Genomic DNA, 13,716 nt, shown 5'->3' with positions numbered 1-13,716 from the left:
TTATAAAAGCAGTGAACAGACACACGCACACAGACAGCCAGTCATTCCCTGAAGCAGGAGCAGAGACAGAGAAGGAGACAGGCGGTGAATTATTTTGCTCAGGCACTTTCACGGACAGCTCATCTGCCGTAACTAGGGGTCCTTCAGGAGTGGCGCATGTTTTGTATCCTCTCTTTAGCAAATCTGCTACTGTGAGAACTACGGGCCTCACTGAAATGGTATTTTGTCACGCTTTGTTAAACCTAAAGTTCTTATAGCGGCCTTGTTTTATTCTGCGTCTTAACATGTGAGGATGATGTGTTTGTGTTATTTGTAGTGTAGTTGTTGTTACAGCTAGCTGCTAGCTTGTTGCTAACCTTCCTGTAAACACTGTTGGGCTGTAGTGAAGTTTGAGTAGTGTTTCTGTCCCCCAGGTCATGTTTTGGCTTCAGTGCTGAAACCTGTAGTGAAATCAGCCTCCAGTACAGTCGCATGGAGAGTGTAGAAACTGCTCAAAGCTCTTCCTGTTAATGCCGAGTTTCTTAAATTATTTCTGTCCCTTCTGGATCCGATTGAAGCCCTGTCTCATCTTTGCGGATCGTATTTAAACAGCATTTATAACTAATAAAAAACTTATATACAGTTGACAGTAAAACAGCAAAGGCAGTGAAACAGTAATACATGACCAGTATAACATACAACTCCAGCCGAATACACCTCGAAGGTAAGCTCTATCTAAGGTAATGTGCTGCTTTACTGATGCTGTATCATGGCACTCAGCATCACTGAAGGCCGGTGAGGTACAGATAACTACAACTACTAAAGCAGCACAAACCGCCTGCACCTTTCAATCAAAGGTTTGGTGCTACTGCTTTTAGATAAGGTATTGAAATGTCTTGGAAGTGTGTTGGAGGATATCAGTTTGTGTCTCTAACATTAAAGTTAACCATTAAAAAATATGTTCTCTTGAATGTCTGTGCTTTGTTGATGAACAAGGCAAGATGCAGAATAAAATATTACTGTTTTATATTGATTTATGTTACGCTATCTACTATATATAAAAGGTAGATTTAATGGATGACATAGCCTAGGTGGAGGAATGCATTTTTAAAATGTTTTTAGTTGAAGTTGTAATGATGTTGTAAAGACTTCACTACTTAGTCTTCATACAGTCACTTGTCACCTGACACTAACACTTGTACTGCTACGGGTTGAGCCGTTTGACATATTGTGACATCTTGTTTTTTTCTTGTGTGCGATGTCCCCTGTAGCATGATATCCTATTGGGATTACAGCACAATAAAATGTACTTTTGATTTTTTCGTTACATGGGCAGCAAAATCTCCATCGATCTGGAGCCAGCCTCACCCAGATTGTGTGGTGATGTATGATGACACTGCGGCTGTCAACCCTCTTGTGTCCCTTTATCCTCTAGTGGCCAGGTAAATGACCTCATGGAGGAAATGGGTGATTATGCAAACAGATAAGACTCCTGGTACCTGTTGACCAGAGTCAGGATCTCCTAAATCAGGACTTTCTGACACAGTGCTCCATCAGTTCCTGCCTCAGTGACACCCACAAGGCATTGAGCTCTTATCTGCAATGGCCCCTGCTTAGCATTCACGCCATTCACATGAACAATGCTGCCTCTTCCCGCTCATTGGATCTGTGACTGACAGTGGGTGTTGGTGCACTTGTGTCTTACTTCAGCCTCTATCGGACACTGGACTGTTTATCCAGGCCAGATACCCCCATACAATAAAGGGCGTGTGCCTTCCTCACCACTTCCCATGTTGTTTGTCTAACTTGACTTTTATAATGGCCCCCACTCTGTATTTGGCAAGTTGGTTTCCTCCTCAGATGGATCTATATTATTTTGGGTAAGGTTTGGCCAGAAGGGCTGACTCACGATCGCAGAACCAGCTCACCACCCGCCCACTGACCAGTGGGGTGGAAGTGGCTCCTGGTGAAAAGCAGGGAAACAGCAGATAAGGCCGTTTCATGTGATAAGAGGATAATAACTAATGGCTGAGGTATGATGTAGCACCAATAGACAGATTTGGTTACTTTTTTTGAGTTTGTTGGCAAAGATGTAGAAGAATAGTAAGTCTATTGGTTTGATTGATCGGACGTAAGGTGGCTTTTTACTGGAAGGCCTATCTAGAATGCAGCTTTTGAGCTATGTGTAATCTACTTTGAGTTTTCATCATGCAGCTCAGATCTCATATTTGATATCAGCAGGGGATCTTCAGATCCCATGCCTGCATAATGGCTCCTATGAAGCAGGGATATTATAAAGCTTCTATAATAAACCCCTGTGATCAGTATATCCCTCCCTCCATGCTCTTATTTATGAATGGCAGAATCAGGTGAGTGGCTGCTGATCACATGATACCAGCACTAAAGAGTCGACCAAGGAATGTTGACAGGACTCACCCCTACTCAAAAAAAAAAAAAAAACTTTGATGCCCCATATTATAATGAATGCCCACTCCTTCCCCTCCCTCCTCATATGTGCAGCGTTTCAGAGGACAGGAACGGGTGCTGCAGTTGAGGGGGGGGGGGTAGATAGTGGCTGCGTTTGATCTGAAGGTCGCCAGCCCCTTGCAGGTGTTGAGAGATCCTTGGCGGATGAGGCTAGCTCTTATTTAATAACATGAAGGGGAAGCGGACCTTTCTCTCATAATTAGGCCTAATTACCCAGTAGGTGTGGACAGACGGCCCAAGAAGAGACAAACTGCCTTTATCCATGGACTTAGAGTCAGATTACCCAGAGCTGTCTTATCTGTTACAGGGCCTGCAGGATCCGCAGTCCTCCTCTCCTGCCTCTTCCCGCTGGCTTCCATATCCAGCTCAGGTATATTAATCAGTCAGTCTGATTTATTATGCCCTGTCCATGACACAGATTTAATTAGACCTACCTAGTTCCTCTGTGCAGGTTTTTCCTGTGGACGTGTTTAATAAGAAAGTTTAATGACCGATTGGGTATTTGTTCTGTATTGCTTGATCACTTTGAAAGGTTATTAGGGCCATTAAAACTGCAGGGTATAAAGGATTCTGGAGATATAAAGGGAAAGTATACTTGTCTTTGAGAATCTTTAACAGGGGTTTTACATCTGCTCTTCCTACATGCTTGTACTACTACTCTGGCAAGATGTTTCTGCATCCATTAGAAATGTGGACAAGCTTGACAAGTGACAGGCTTGATTGTTTGTTTTGAACAATTTAAGGATCCTTGCAAATAGATTTGAGTGACATCCTGCCACCGTTTTGTTTGTTTACAGTATCTGTCTCCCCTTTCCTGAGCTGTCTGAGTGTTAGTATCTGGGTTTGTGGGTGACTCGCTTGCAATCACCACACCAGAGCCATTGTTGGTGACAATGACAATTCAGAGACTGGAAATGCTGATGCAAGGAAAACAGTAAACCAGTCCACCGAGGAAGTAATGAGAGGGGAAAGTGGTCGTTACGCTCAGATGCCAGTTTGGTCTATAGTTGTTGAGCCATACACAGAGCCTCTTCCAAAACTGACCGGCACTTGTCTTTGATTGACAGTGAGCTGTGATTGGCAGTGGAAAGTTTTACAGCCCCTGGTCTTCAGACAATGAAAACAGCCAGGTTCAGGCTGCTGTGACTGTGACTCTCAGCACTGAACAGGCTTGCTGCAAGAGGACAATGAGGGCCGCTTAATCCACCTGTTATCAGGGTGCGCCTCCCCTGTCGCGCACTCACACAGGCACAGGACTCTGGCTCTGGAATGCAGCCTTACTCACCCACTTGCAGGAGGAGCAGCTTAACAGACAGACCCTCACAAAAACACTGTTGACATGTTTGCCATTTTCTTCATACCACACAGAAACAAGTTCGTATAGTTGTTGGCCCAAACATTTTCCTGTTGGTTTAGTTCAGACAAATGTCGTCAGTAGCTTGGTATCTTATATCTTATGCAAACAGCCATATGCCATACAGCCATTTTTTTTTGTCATGTTACATATTTGATGGCGTATTAGTATTGTCTTTTTTATAGTAATCTGTTATGCAACCGTGCAGTGTGTTTCCACTATATTGGTAAATTGATAGTGAGCCTTAAGGCAGTCCAGCCTTGTCCTTGTGAATCTCTGTGGTGTCCTTAATTAGACAGGCTGGTCAGGGGTCCATCTCTCTGCTTCACAGATTCACATGGACAATTTAACCACTAACTTCCTGAAATGAGCTCCTCCTGAATGCCTTCAGGCTCCAGTTTCAGTGTCTACCGATTGCAGGGAGCAGTGGTTGTGATAAGTAAAAGTAGTGCAGGGGGTGACTGTGCATGTGCTGAGTAGCGGTGGTGTGGTTTAGCTTATTAGCATGCATATTGTTATGTGTACTGCATTTGAGTGTCCTACGATTTCTGGTGTCTTGTAAAGTTTTCTTCTAATGGAAGTTATATTTCCTGTCATTGGTATACATATATACGTGGACTCTTTACTTCTAAAAAAAAAATATTGGATACAATTCCTTTGTCATAAATTATAAACAGCTGATTTTAAATCAGTACTAAAAACAATATTTTCTGTTGTTTGGATGTTTACTAGATGGTTCTTCTTGCCTTTGCAGACACTTTAACATGTTTCTTTACTGCAGTGGACTGTTAGCAGCATAGTGGGAGAGCCATAGGATGAATATGAATCACATCACCTGTGTGCATGTGTGTCTCATACACATGCACACTACAGAAGGGAACCCCTGAGGACAAGACCAAGATTCTGTAGTCACGCTAGCAGCTGTTAGCCTCAGAGGCTATGCCAGATCAAACTTATATTTACTGAATCTTTATCAAACCCCCGGCTCAGAGTTGGATAAACAGTAAAAAAAAAATGGATGATTAGATGGATATCAGCTATCTAAAGTTAGTGAAAGTCACTCACATGTGATTGTATTGTGATTTCATGTTGACTTACCATTTCCTTGTAGCATACCTGTGGTTGGTTGGGTTTCCTCGGCTGCCTGGCCTACAAAACGACATAAAAGCCTGAGCTGTTCCTCCTGCCTCTGGGACAGCGGTTGTTGATCACAAGAACAGTGAAAAGCCTGACTCTCCGTCTGTTTACTGTAATTAAGCTGTCAGAGGTTGTGATTTATGACGTACTGAGTAAGAGAGGTGTTATCATGTAGACTCAAAAGAGGAAGACAGCGAGAGAACGCCACAGGGTTTGTAGCTACTAACAATGGAGAAAATACAGTTGTGCTCTAAACACATCCATCTGCTGTGTGGAAGAGAAAGGCTTCAAGGCAAGAATGGAGCTGTTCTATGACCGTTTCTGCTCAGTGTTTATATAAAAACAAAATTGGATGACTCGGTTTCTACAGATTTTAGCTGTTAGTCTTATAGTTAACTTTCATGTATGCATCTGAAAGAGTCAACTCAATTTTAATGGAATAGTTATTTTTACCTTTTTTTTTTTTTTTTTTTTAAACCAGTTCTTCAAATCGGTCACAGAAATGATTCGTCTCTTTGCTCACTTTTCTCATTGTCTTTTTCAGTGGGTGACATGACATGGTGCTGAGTGGCCTTCTTGCATTTGCACCTTGACTGCGTCACCCAGGGATGTCACGTCCTGCTCCATCCCCTATATACACCCTGAGGGGGGCTGGTGGGCCCCTTAACAGCCTTCACTTCAGCTGCCATGGATCAGACACTCCCCTCCTATATTCTGGGTGAGTCATTGATCTTAACATTTATACTCTTTGGTTGATGCATAGTGTAAGAGCAGCGATTAAGCTAACACGCCAAGAGTTGTAATGTTAATTTGGCATTTGTTAGTTTGGACAACATCCAGTTTGTCCCTTTTTGGTATTTTCTTTCTGTAGGTATAACAAATACAGAAGATATGTTGTATATGTACAATATTATAAATAACAGCCTTCATAAACCATTGTGCTGGATTTTGCAGGTCAGGGAAGGGTGCTATACACGTCTGGAATTTGAACAGCAGGAGGGCTGAGAAGATTGTAGAAGGTCATTCTGGCAGCTCAGTCATCTGGGTCAGCACACTGCAGACAACAGATACCCTCATCAGGTCAGGATAACATTTGTCTTGGTCTTAGCTTTCATTTAGATTCCTTGCTGCATAATCTTTTTTTTGTTTCTTTCTTTCTTTCTTTCTGTTTGTGGAGCAGTCAGGGACGGGACATGCAGGTCTGTCTTTGGGACTTGAGTGAAGGTCGTAATGAGGTGGTGGACTCAGTGTGGACTGGCAGTGTTGGATTTTGTCAGTGCTCCCTGCTGGAGACCAGTTCTGGGACCTTCCTGCTGGCATTTGCAGGACAACAGACAGAAGAGGTTAGATGTCAGGATTGGGAACTATAAATTGTCTGTAGGTGTGTATGTATTTGGGCGTTTGCATGCGTTACCCTATTGACAGTGGCCTGGTTTGTAACCTGTCTCTCTTGGGGGGGTTCTAGCCTCATGCATCGAGTAGGTAGGTGAGAAAAAAAGATAGTGGGAACTTTCAAAAATGTATATTCTCTGTGGATCCTAAAGTGATTCACTGTTTATTTCAAAGCATATGTTTTCTGTGTTCAGCAGGAGGTGATATCTGAATTTGTTGGCAGGTGGGAGGTGGGATGGTTATTTGGTTAAACAGTCTGACTTGAGTATGAAAAAATGCCAACCTGCATGAACCTGACCAAGCTTGCTTTTGCCAGTTTGCTCATTAAACTTGAAGTATTCACACATATTTGTGGCTTTTAAAACTGTTTAGTAAATTAGTCCCACAGGAAGAGTTGTTCTCTCATATCAAAATCCTGTCCTTCTATCCTGTTACCAAACTGCATTGTCTTATCCATAAGTGTGAAATGAGGTTGAATAAAATCAGATGGCCAATATAATATTTTAGCATTGTTCGTAAATTAATGAGTTGGCGTAATATGTGAGCATGCATTTGGAAGACAGAACAGAAGCTGTCCAATAGCAAAACATCATCATTAACAAATCAGTCTTCCTGTTGTGAGTAAGGCTGAGGACACACTAGACAATGTTATGCCCGATTTAATAGCCTGATTTCCCCCCCTCCAGTGATCATGGGGGCGTGGACTGATTTGAAGCTTGTTGCAACCAATTATTTGTCTGAACATTTCTCAAGTGTGTGGTGTCAGCAGGATTATTTCACTACCCCTGATTGGGTCAGAGCCTTGATCGTAAATATCAAACATGTTTGATATTCCTGGTCAGGGAGCCTTCAACAGAATGCCCACGATAGCAAATGAGAACGAGCAGCCCGGAAAACGTCACCAACATGGTAGCACAACAAATCAAAACCAGTGCCAAAAGAAGCATTGATAAAGACGACATGCTTGTTGAATTATCCCAACAACATAGGTGTCTTTTTAACGTATTGGGCAAGACATGACGTTACCGTAATAGGGCTGACAATGAAAAGGCGTGGGTCATGTTTGAGGATTATAATATTAAACAGTTGAAACTGTCTGACAGTATTGTTCAAAATAATAGCAGTACAATGTGACTAACCAGAATAATCCAGGTTTTTAGTATGTTTTTTATTGCTACATGCCAAACAAGTTACCACTAGGTGCAGTAGATTCTCAGAAAACAAACAATACCCAGCATTCATGATATGCACACTCTTAAGGCTGTGCAATTGGGCAATTAGCTGAAAGGGGTGTGTTCAAAAAAATAGCAGTGTCTGCCGTTGACTGTACAAACTCGAAACTATTTTGTACAAACGTTTTTGTTTCTAGGATTTAGCAGTCCTGTGAATCACTAAACTAATATTTAGTTGTATGACCACAGTTTTTTATAACTGCTTCACATCTGTGTGGCATGGAGTCAACCAACTTGTGGCACCTTTCAGCTGTTATTCCACTCCATGATTCTTTAACAACATTCAACAATTCATTTACATTTCTTGGTTTTGCTTCAGAAACAGCATTTTTGATGCTCACAAGTTTTCGATTGGATTAAGGTCCGGGGATTGGGCTGGCCACTGCATAACATTAATTTTGTTGGTTTGGAACCAAGACTTTGCTCGTTTACTAGTGTGTTTGGGGTCATTGTCTTGTTGAAACAACCATTTCAAGGGCATGTCCTCTTCAGCATAAGGCAACATGACCTCTTCAATTATTTTGACATATGCCAACTGATCCATGATCCCCGGTATGATAAATAGGCCCAACACCATAGTAGGAGAAACATGCCCATATCATGATGCTTGCACCACCATGCTTCACTGTCTTCACTGTGTACTGTGGCCCTTGGACCCAAAAAGAACAATTTTACTCTCATCAGCTTATACTCTGAGAATCTACTGCACCTACTGGTAACTTGTTTGCCATGTAGCAATAAAAAATATACTAAAAACCTGGATTCTGGTTAGTCACATTGTACTGCTATTATTTTGAACAATACTGTATGTGTCTGTTTACCGAGTTTTTAAAATTGGTGAAGATTTTAAAATCGTGTAGTGTGTCCCCAGCATAAGCATGCTCATCGCAAAGATAGGAACATACGACTAGTTTCCAGCTAAATGTCAGTTCATTTTGGCTGTGGCTAGCAGCATGCCATTTGGTGAATAATTTAGCCTAAAGCACCTAATGGACCTGTGAAGGCCCAACAAAATAAGATACTTCTGCTTCATAATCCCCTGTGACTGAGAAAATTGCCAAACTGTCTCTTCACTGTTTTGATATTTGACTGTTGAGTTACACACAGAATTCCCAGGGCTGATTAGGTCGTGCACTGGAATGAAATCACTGTTCTGTCTGTCTCATAGTTAATGCTCGACACCATGAGTCTGCAGGGTTTTCTGTGAAACCTGTATCCGAGCAGTGAAGCAGGATGGTGAGAGGGAAGCCAGTGATTCAACCATCTTTTATTGCCTCCAGATTCATGTTACTTGTTCCACTGTGGAGGAGCCACACTTGAAAGGGACAGAGCAGTCACCTGATCCTGCCAAACGTGCCTCTGCTAACCCCAGTCCAGCAGGCCAGGCATCAGGGCGCCTGTGACTCCCAGCTCCTCAATAATGCCATTGTCCCAGACATGCACACACAAAAGGAAGACAGAAAGCCACAGCCGATTTCGTCATTTTGTCTTCCTACCCCTCAGACATAAGTGGCCAGGAGAGATTCTCATCATCTGTCTGCAAATGAAACATCCATCATAAATTAATTCCTTTACTGCATGCATAATGTAAGCAAGTGTCACAAAATGTGCACAAAGGCACATTGCCATAAGCAACATGCAGGTAGGTCAATATTTAAATATGTAATCAAGAAAACAGTTTAATTCTGAGCTCTCTCAGGTGGTTTCACTGTTTACTGCTCACAAAGAGATTCCTGCCAGCGGATTGCTGTCATGGCAGGAACATTAATTAATAGTGTGGGTGTTTTATTTATGGGCAGTGTGATGCCACACAAGAACAGGGATCACCTGAGGCACAGAGAATTCCTTAAAGGCCCTCTTTGTCAGGCACACAGAGGTAAACACACAGGACAGATGTGGCCTAGTGCTAAAATACTGATTGCTCCCTTAAATGGCTGTTTAATTTGAGGTCTAATGAGGATGAATATGCGGATCATCAGCACAGAGGAAGTCAAAGGAATGACTTTTGGTAGTGATGTGGGTGCACATACAGAGAGACGCCCACTTTATCACTGGCTTCATTAGGCTCTGTATTTTATCAGAATCAGTGCCAGTGTGTTCAGGAAAACACCATTCAGGTCACCGATTCAGTCTTTAGCAGGATTTATTATAGACAGTGGGGCGACTGCTGAGCACTGATGGATAGTACTGTACTTAATGCTGGCTGGAGGTCTTAAGCATAATCACAGATTCAGTTTTCAGCTTTGTCATTTGAATTCAGAATATGTGTATATGTATAAACCTCCAATAAATGTGTGTTTGTAACTGGGTCTTGAAAGAAAAAAATACACTGTAGCTAAAATTCGCAAGATCAAATGGAACATTTTCACAAAAAAGGTGAAGAGCAAAATATATATAACTTTATAACACTCTGCTAGTTTTTTCCGCATGAGATGTCAGCTGTCGGATTAAATAATCTCTTTTTAATATTGCTTCCAGTGTGGCTTTAGTAATGGCAATGTTGGTTGGCCGGTCCACTAGTTTGGTGCAGACTTATTTTTTCCAGAACTCTGACTTCATCTTCATGTGGCTTCATCGGCCTACTGTCATTCTACGACCAACAGTCCCATTAGCCTCAAGTTTTATTTTTGTGTGTGGGTTTTGTTTTTTTGTTTTTTTTTTTTTTTGGTTTAGCTAACATGCTAACTAAAATGTCAGATATGGTGATCATGTTAGCATGATAATGTTATTGGGAAAAAAAAATCCTGAATTTCACTTTGGGGATAATTAAAATGTAGTTAATTTGATTTAGTTCAGAGCGCTACTGTGTCCAGATACAGCCTCGTTAATCTTACATGGTTGTAGAAAGTGAAGGTAAACAGGTGGTGGTATCTCTAGTGATGTTAAATGTTTTTGTTTTTGCAGATCAAGATTATTGAGCTCCCCAGTAAGTCTCCCGTCTGCACCCTGATGCCTGATGAGAAGTTGGGGATGGTCATGTGTTTACAAATGTGGCAGGTAAGCACCAGATGATGTGAAACTGTCATTTTGACATTGTGCTGTTTTTTTTTTTTTTTTTTGTTTAAACCATAACCACTAAACATCTGCATTGTGTCTCTTTTTGACTACAAAAAAAAATTTTCAACAGCAATTTCAGCTTGGCAGTAACTATAAAAGCAGCAGATTCTCTTTTGTCCTTCTTTTAAAGCAGCCATCTATACTTACCTGCCTTATTCCGATTAGCCAGCAGGCCAAAACAAAATTCAATAATAGAAAACTCAACAAAAAAGCAGAAGACGTGGCAGATGATTTACAGACCAACAACTTATATTGGACCATTTTTCCACACGTTACTTCTCAACTGGCAGTGAGTCCCAATACAGTAATTAGAGCGTTTGGAAGGGCCGGGGGTTCACAGCCATATATCAGCCCACAGCTGTGCATCCAATCTGAAGTGAGCAAAATTTAGCTTTCTCTTTTGCAAATGCTACTGAAGGTTTTATTTTCCAGCCATTAACAAGGGCCTGCAATTATTTTCATGGTTAATTATTAACTCTTTGGGTTTGGAACTTTGCAGAGGGCCATTTTTTGTACTGTGGATGGTTTGAATGAATTTATGGGCTGTGCAGTTTACAGGCAACAGAAATCAAAACACAGCATATCATTTACAGCCACAGTGAGCTAAGTTGCTGGCACAATCAGTCCTGTTTCTGTAATATTAATTAGAGTTAGATCAGTGAAATGCAAAAAAAGTTTGGGGTAACTCCCATTTTTCAGCTTCAACTATCATTTAAGCAGCGATTAACATTAAATGGTACGAAGTGGTAAACTGCCAGAGGTAAAAAGCAACAAGAAAAGAAAATGAAGAATGACAGTAAATTTCAGAGATCAGATATTGGGTTATTTACATCTTTTCTGCAGCAGTAAAAGTAAATTACGGCATGAAAACATGTACCAACTTTTACTGAGTACTTAAAACTCACTCTGCATGTATAAAGGCTGTGTTGGAAACTCTAAAACTCTTTAAAAAAAAAAAAAGAAAAAAAAAAAGTGAAGTTCTGTTGTAAATTTGTAGTACCGCAATGATTAAATTGTATTTATCAATGAAAAGTATTTAAAACAAACCCAACTTTTTACATACGGCGTTCTATTAAATAATAAGAATGATACAAGTTAGGTAGTAATTGGTCCAAGTGCCATAAAGATGTTTGTGATATTATTACAGACGTAGAGACAAGTCAGTGTGTTTGTGTTAGTGTCAGTTAGTGTTTGTGTGTTCTTCCCTTTGATTTCACAGTTACACTCGCCTTTCATCATCTGATTTATGAACCAATGCTGATTCTGTGTTGAGTGCCAGGAAACATAATGATCAATTATATCATTATAAATTATATAATATCATTGTAATGCAGCACCGGCAGCTGTCTGACTTCAAAGCCGAAGGGCCCAGGTGATTCCAATATCATTTCAATTCTTTCCGAGGCCAAGGCATGTTCATCTGTTACACTATGACTTAAGAGGTTCTGGCACTGAGGCAGTACTGAAAACCCAATGTGTAAATATTCTTTCACACTCAGGCAGTTTGGAAATTTCACTTAGCAACACATTCTCACTGTCAGTCATAAGAAAAAAATCTCATCTTGTATTTCACATAAAATTCTCATATGTTACCTACTGTTTCTGTAACCTCATAATGGCAGTAGGCAACAGTTGACACCCTCTATATCACCGGCGCTGCAGGAAGAAGCCACTGACAGTTCTCTCCTCTCTCTGTCTTCCCTCTCACCATCCCTCCCTTTTCTTCCCCACTGTGGGGATGTGAAATGATTATCCTCCATTATTTCAAAGACAGCTTCACCAACAGATTTACAGCCAGCCTATAAACCCTCTCTGCTGGAGTTTATGGGAGAGATTAAATGCAGTGTTCATCCTCACTTTCTTCTCAACTCTGCTTCCCTTCAGCAAAATCCCACCCAGCCCTTAGTTCATATGCTGATGTATGTCTGAAAGGTGACAGTGCACACTGGCTGATTTCCCTGCTTATGATTGGCTGTGAAGTGGTGAACAGTACAGCAGGCGAGGAAGAAGAAAGTGCCTCCACATATGGGACTGACTTGCGCAGGGATGTATGGCTTGGCCAGGGGGACAGTATTGATGTATGATGTGCAAGGCTTTTAATGTGAACAGAGGCTGGCTGGGAAAAGGAAATGTTCCTATACAGATATCCATCACTCTCAGCTCATCACCTTGCTGCCTCGTGGCCATGACATCATGGCAGGCCGGGACAAAAACCGAAGGAAACGATTGGTTCCTTATGTTAAAGCAGTGCCTGCCTGGGGCCTGTGGCAGCAACATCAGCAAACAAGCTCTATGGTCTTAGTTATTCAGAATTTTGCAAAGACTTGTGAAATTACATAGTAATGTATTTGCTGTTTTCAAAACATTTAGATTTTATTTTATTATTTTAGTTCATACATCTAGGACAGAGCTTTTTATACTGCTCTAAATATGTCCATGGCTACATTAACAATACTGGAGCTCTTGAGTAAGCGTTAATGACTGTCTTTGTCTTCATCATGTAGAACATAGTCTCTTCCTTTAGCTTGTCTAAATGTCATGCTCATGAAACAAACATAAGAAATGATTTAACTTCATTTAAATCAGTTACTGTGCATGCTGTCAAAAAATGTTGTTACCATCAGATTATGTCATGTTGGGGAAAAAAAACTAACATTTTCATTCCATCTCTGTTAAGTCAGAGCTATAGACTGAAGTGAACTGATTTAAAGCTGCAACTGTTTTTTCATTTACCTCTGAGCTATTGCAGTCATCCTCTCAACTAAAGAAAGTCTCCATTCAAAATTGTGGCCTACTCTGACGACAGGCCTGATGTATTTTTATTTTACCTCAATATACCTATTGACAAATTTTATAGTAACTTGTTGAAAATTTGAGTACTTTTTTTTTAGACAATTAAAATTAACTTTATTATTGGGACAAAGTTTCTCTTTTGATGCTCACAGGGACCAATACTTAAAATTAGGTATTTTATATAAAAATGTTGCAAAAGAGCTCAGTTCATCTTAATTTAATGTCTTCCAATGAAAGACCTAGATTATCTCATTCAGAATATCTATATACTTTACAGCATTTGTG

General features: G+C 40.8%; 1 protein-coding gene across 9 annotated transcripts in view; it reads left to right on the top strand.

Annotated features, from left to right (window-relative positions):
- Window positions 1-118: 118 nt before the first annotated feature.
- Window positions 119-13,716, top strand: part of gnb1l (guanine nucleotide binding protein (G protein), beta polypeptide 1-like) — a 24,549-nt gene continuing 10,951 nt past the window's right edge. The window contains exons 1-8 of one of the 9 annotated variants that reach the window (XM_026321867.1): window positions 159-218; window positions 623-703; window positions 1,342-1,421; window positions 2,774-2,836; window positions 5,502-5,675; window positions 5,912-6,037; window positions 6,138-6,300; window positions 10,486-10,578. In XM_026321867.1, coding sequence (XP_026177652.1) covers window positions 5,566-5,675; window positions 5,912-6,037; window positions 6,138-6,300; window positions 10,486-10,578 — 492 coding nt within the window. In that variant the 5' untranslated portion in view covers window positions 159-218; window positions 623-703; window positions 1,342-1,421; window positions 2,774-2,836; window positions 5,502-5,565. The other 8 variants (XM_026321866.1, XM_026321868.1, XM_026321870.1 and 5 more) reach the window with 8 other exon arrangements.

This window comes from Mastacembelus armatus, chromosome 9, assembly GCF_900324485.2.
Source record: "Mastacembelus armatus chromosome 9, fMasArm1.2, whole genome shotgun sequence".
Lineage (NCBI taxonomy): Eukaryota > Metazoa > Chordata > Actinopteri > Synbranchiformes > Mastacembelidae > Mastacembelus > Mastacembelus armatus.
Note: the sequence above shows the minus strand (reverse complement) of the source record. Positions and strands in the feature narration are given on the sequence as shown.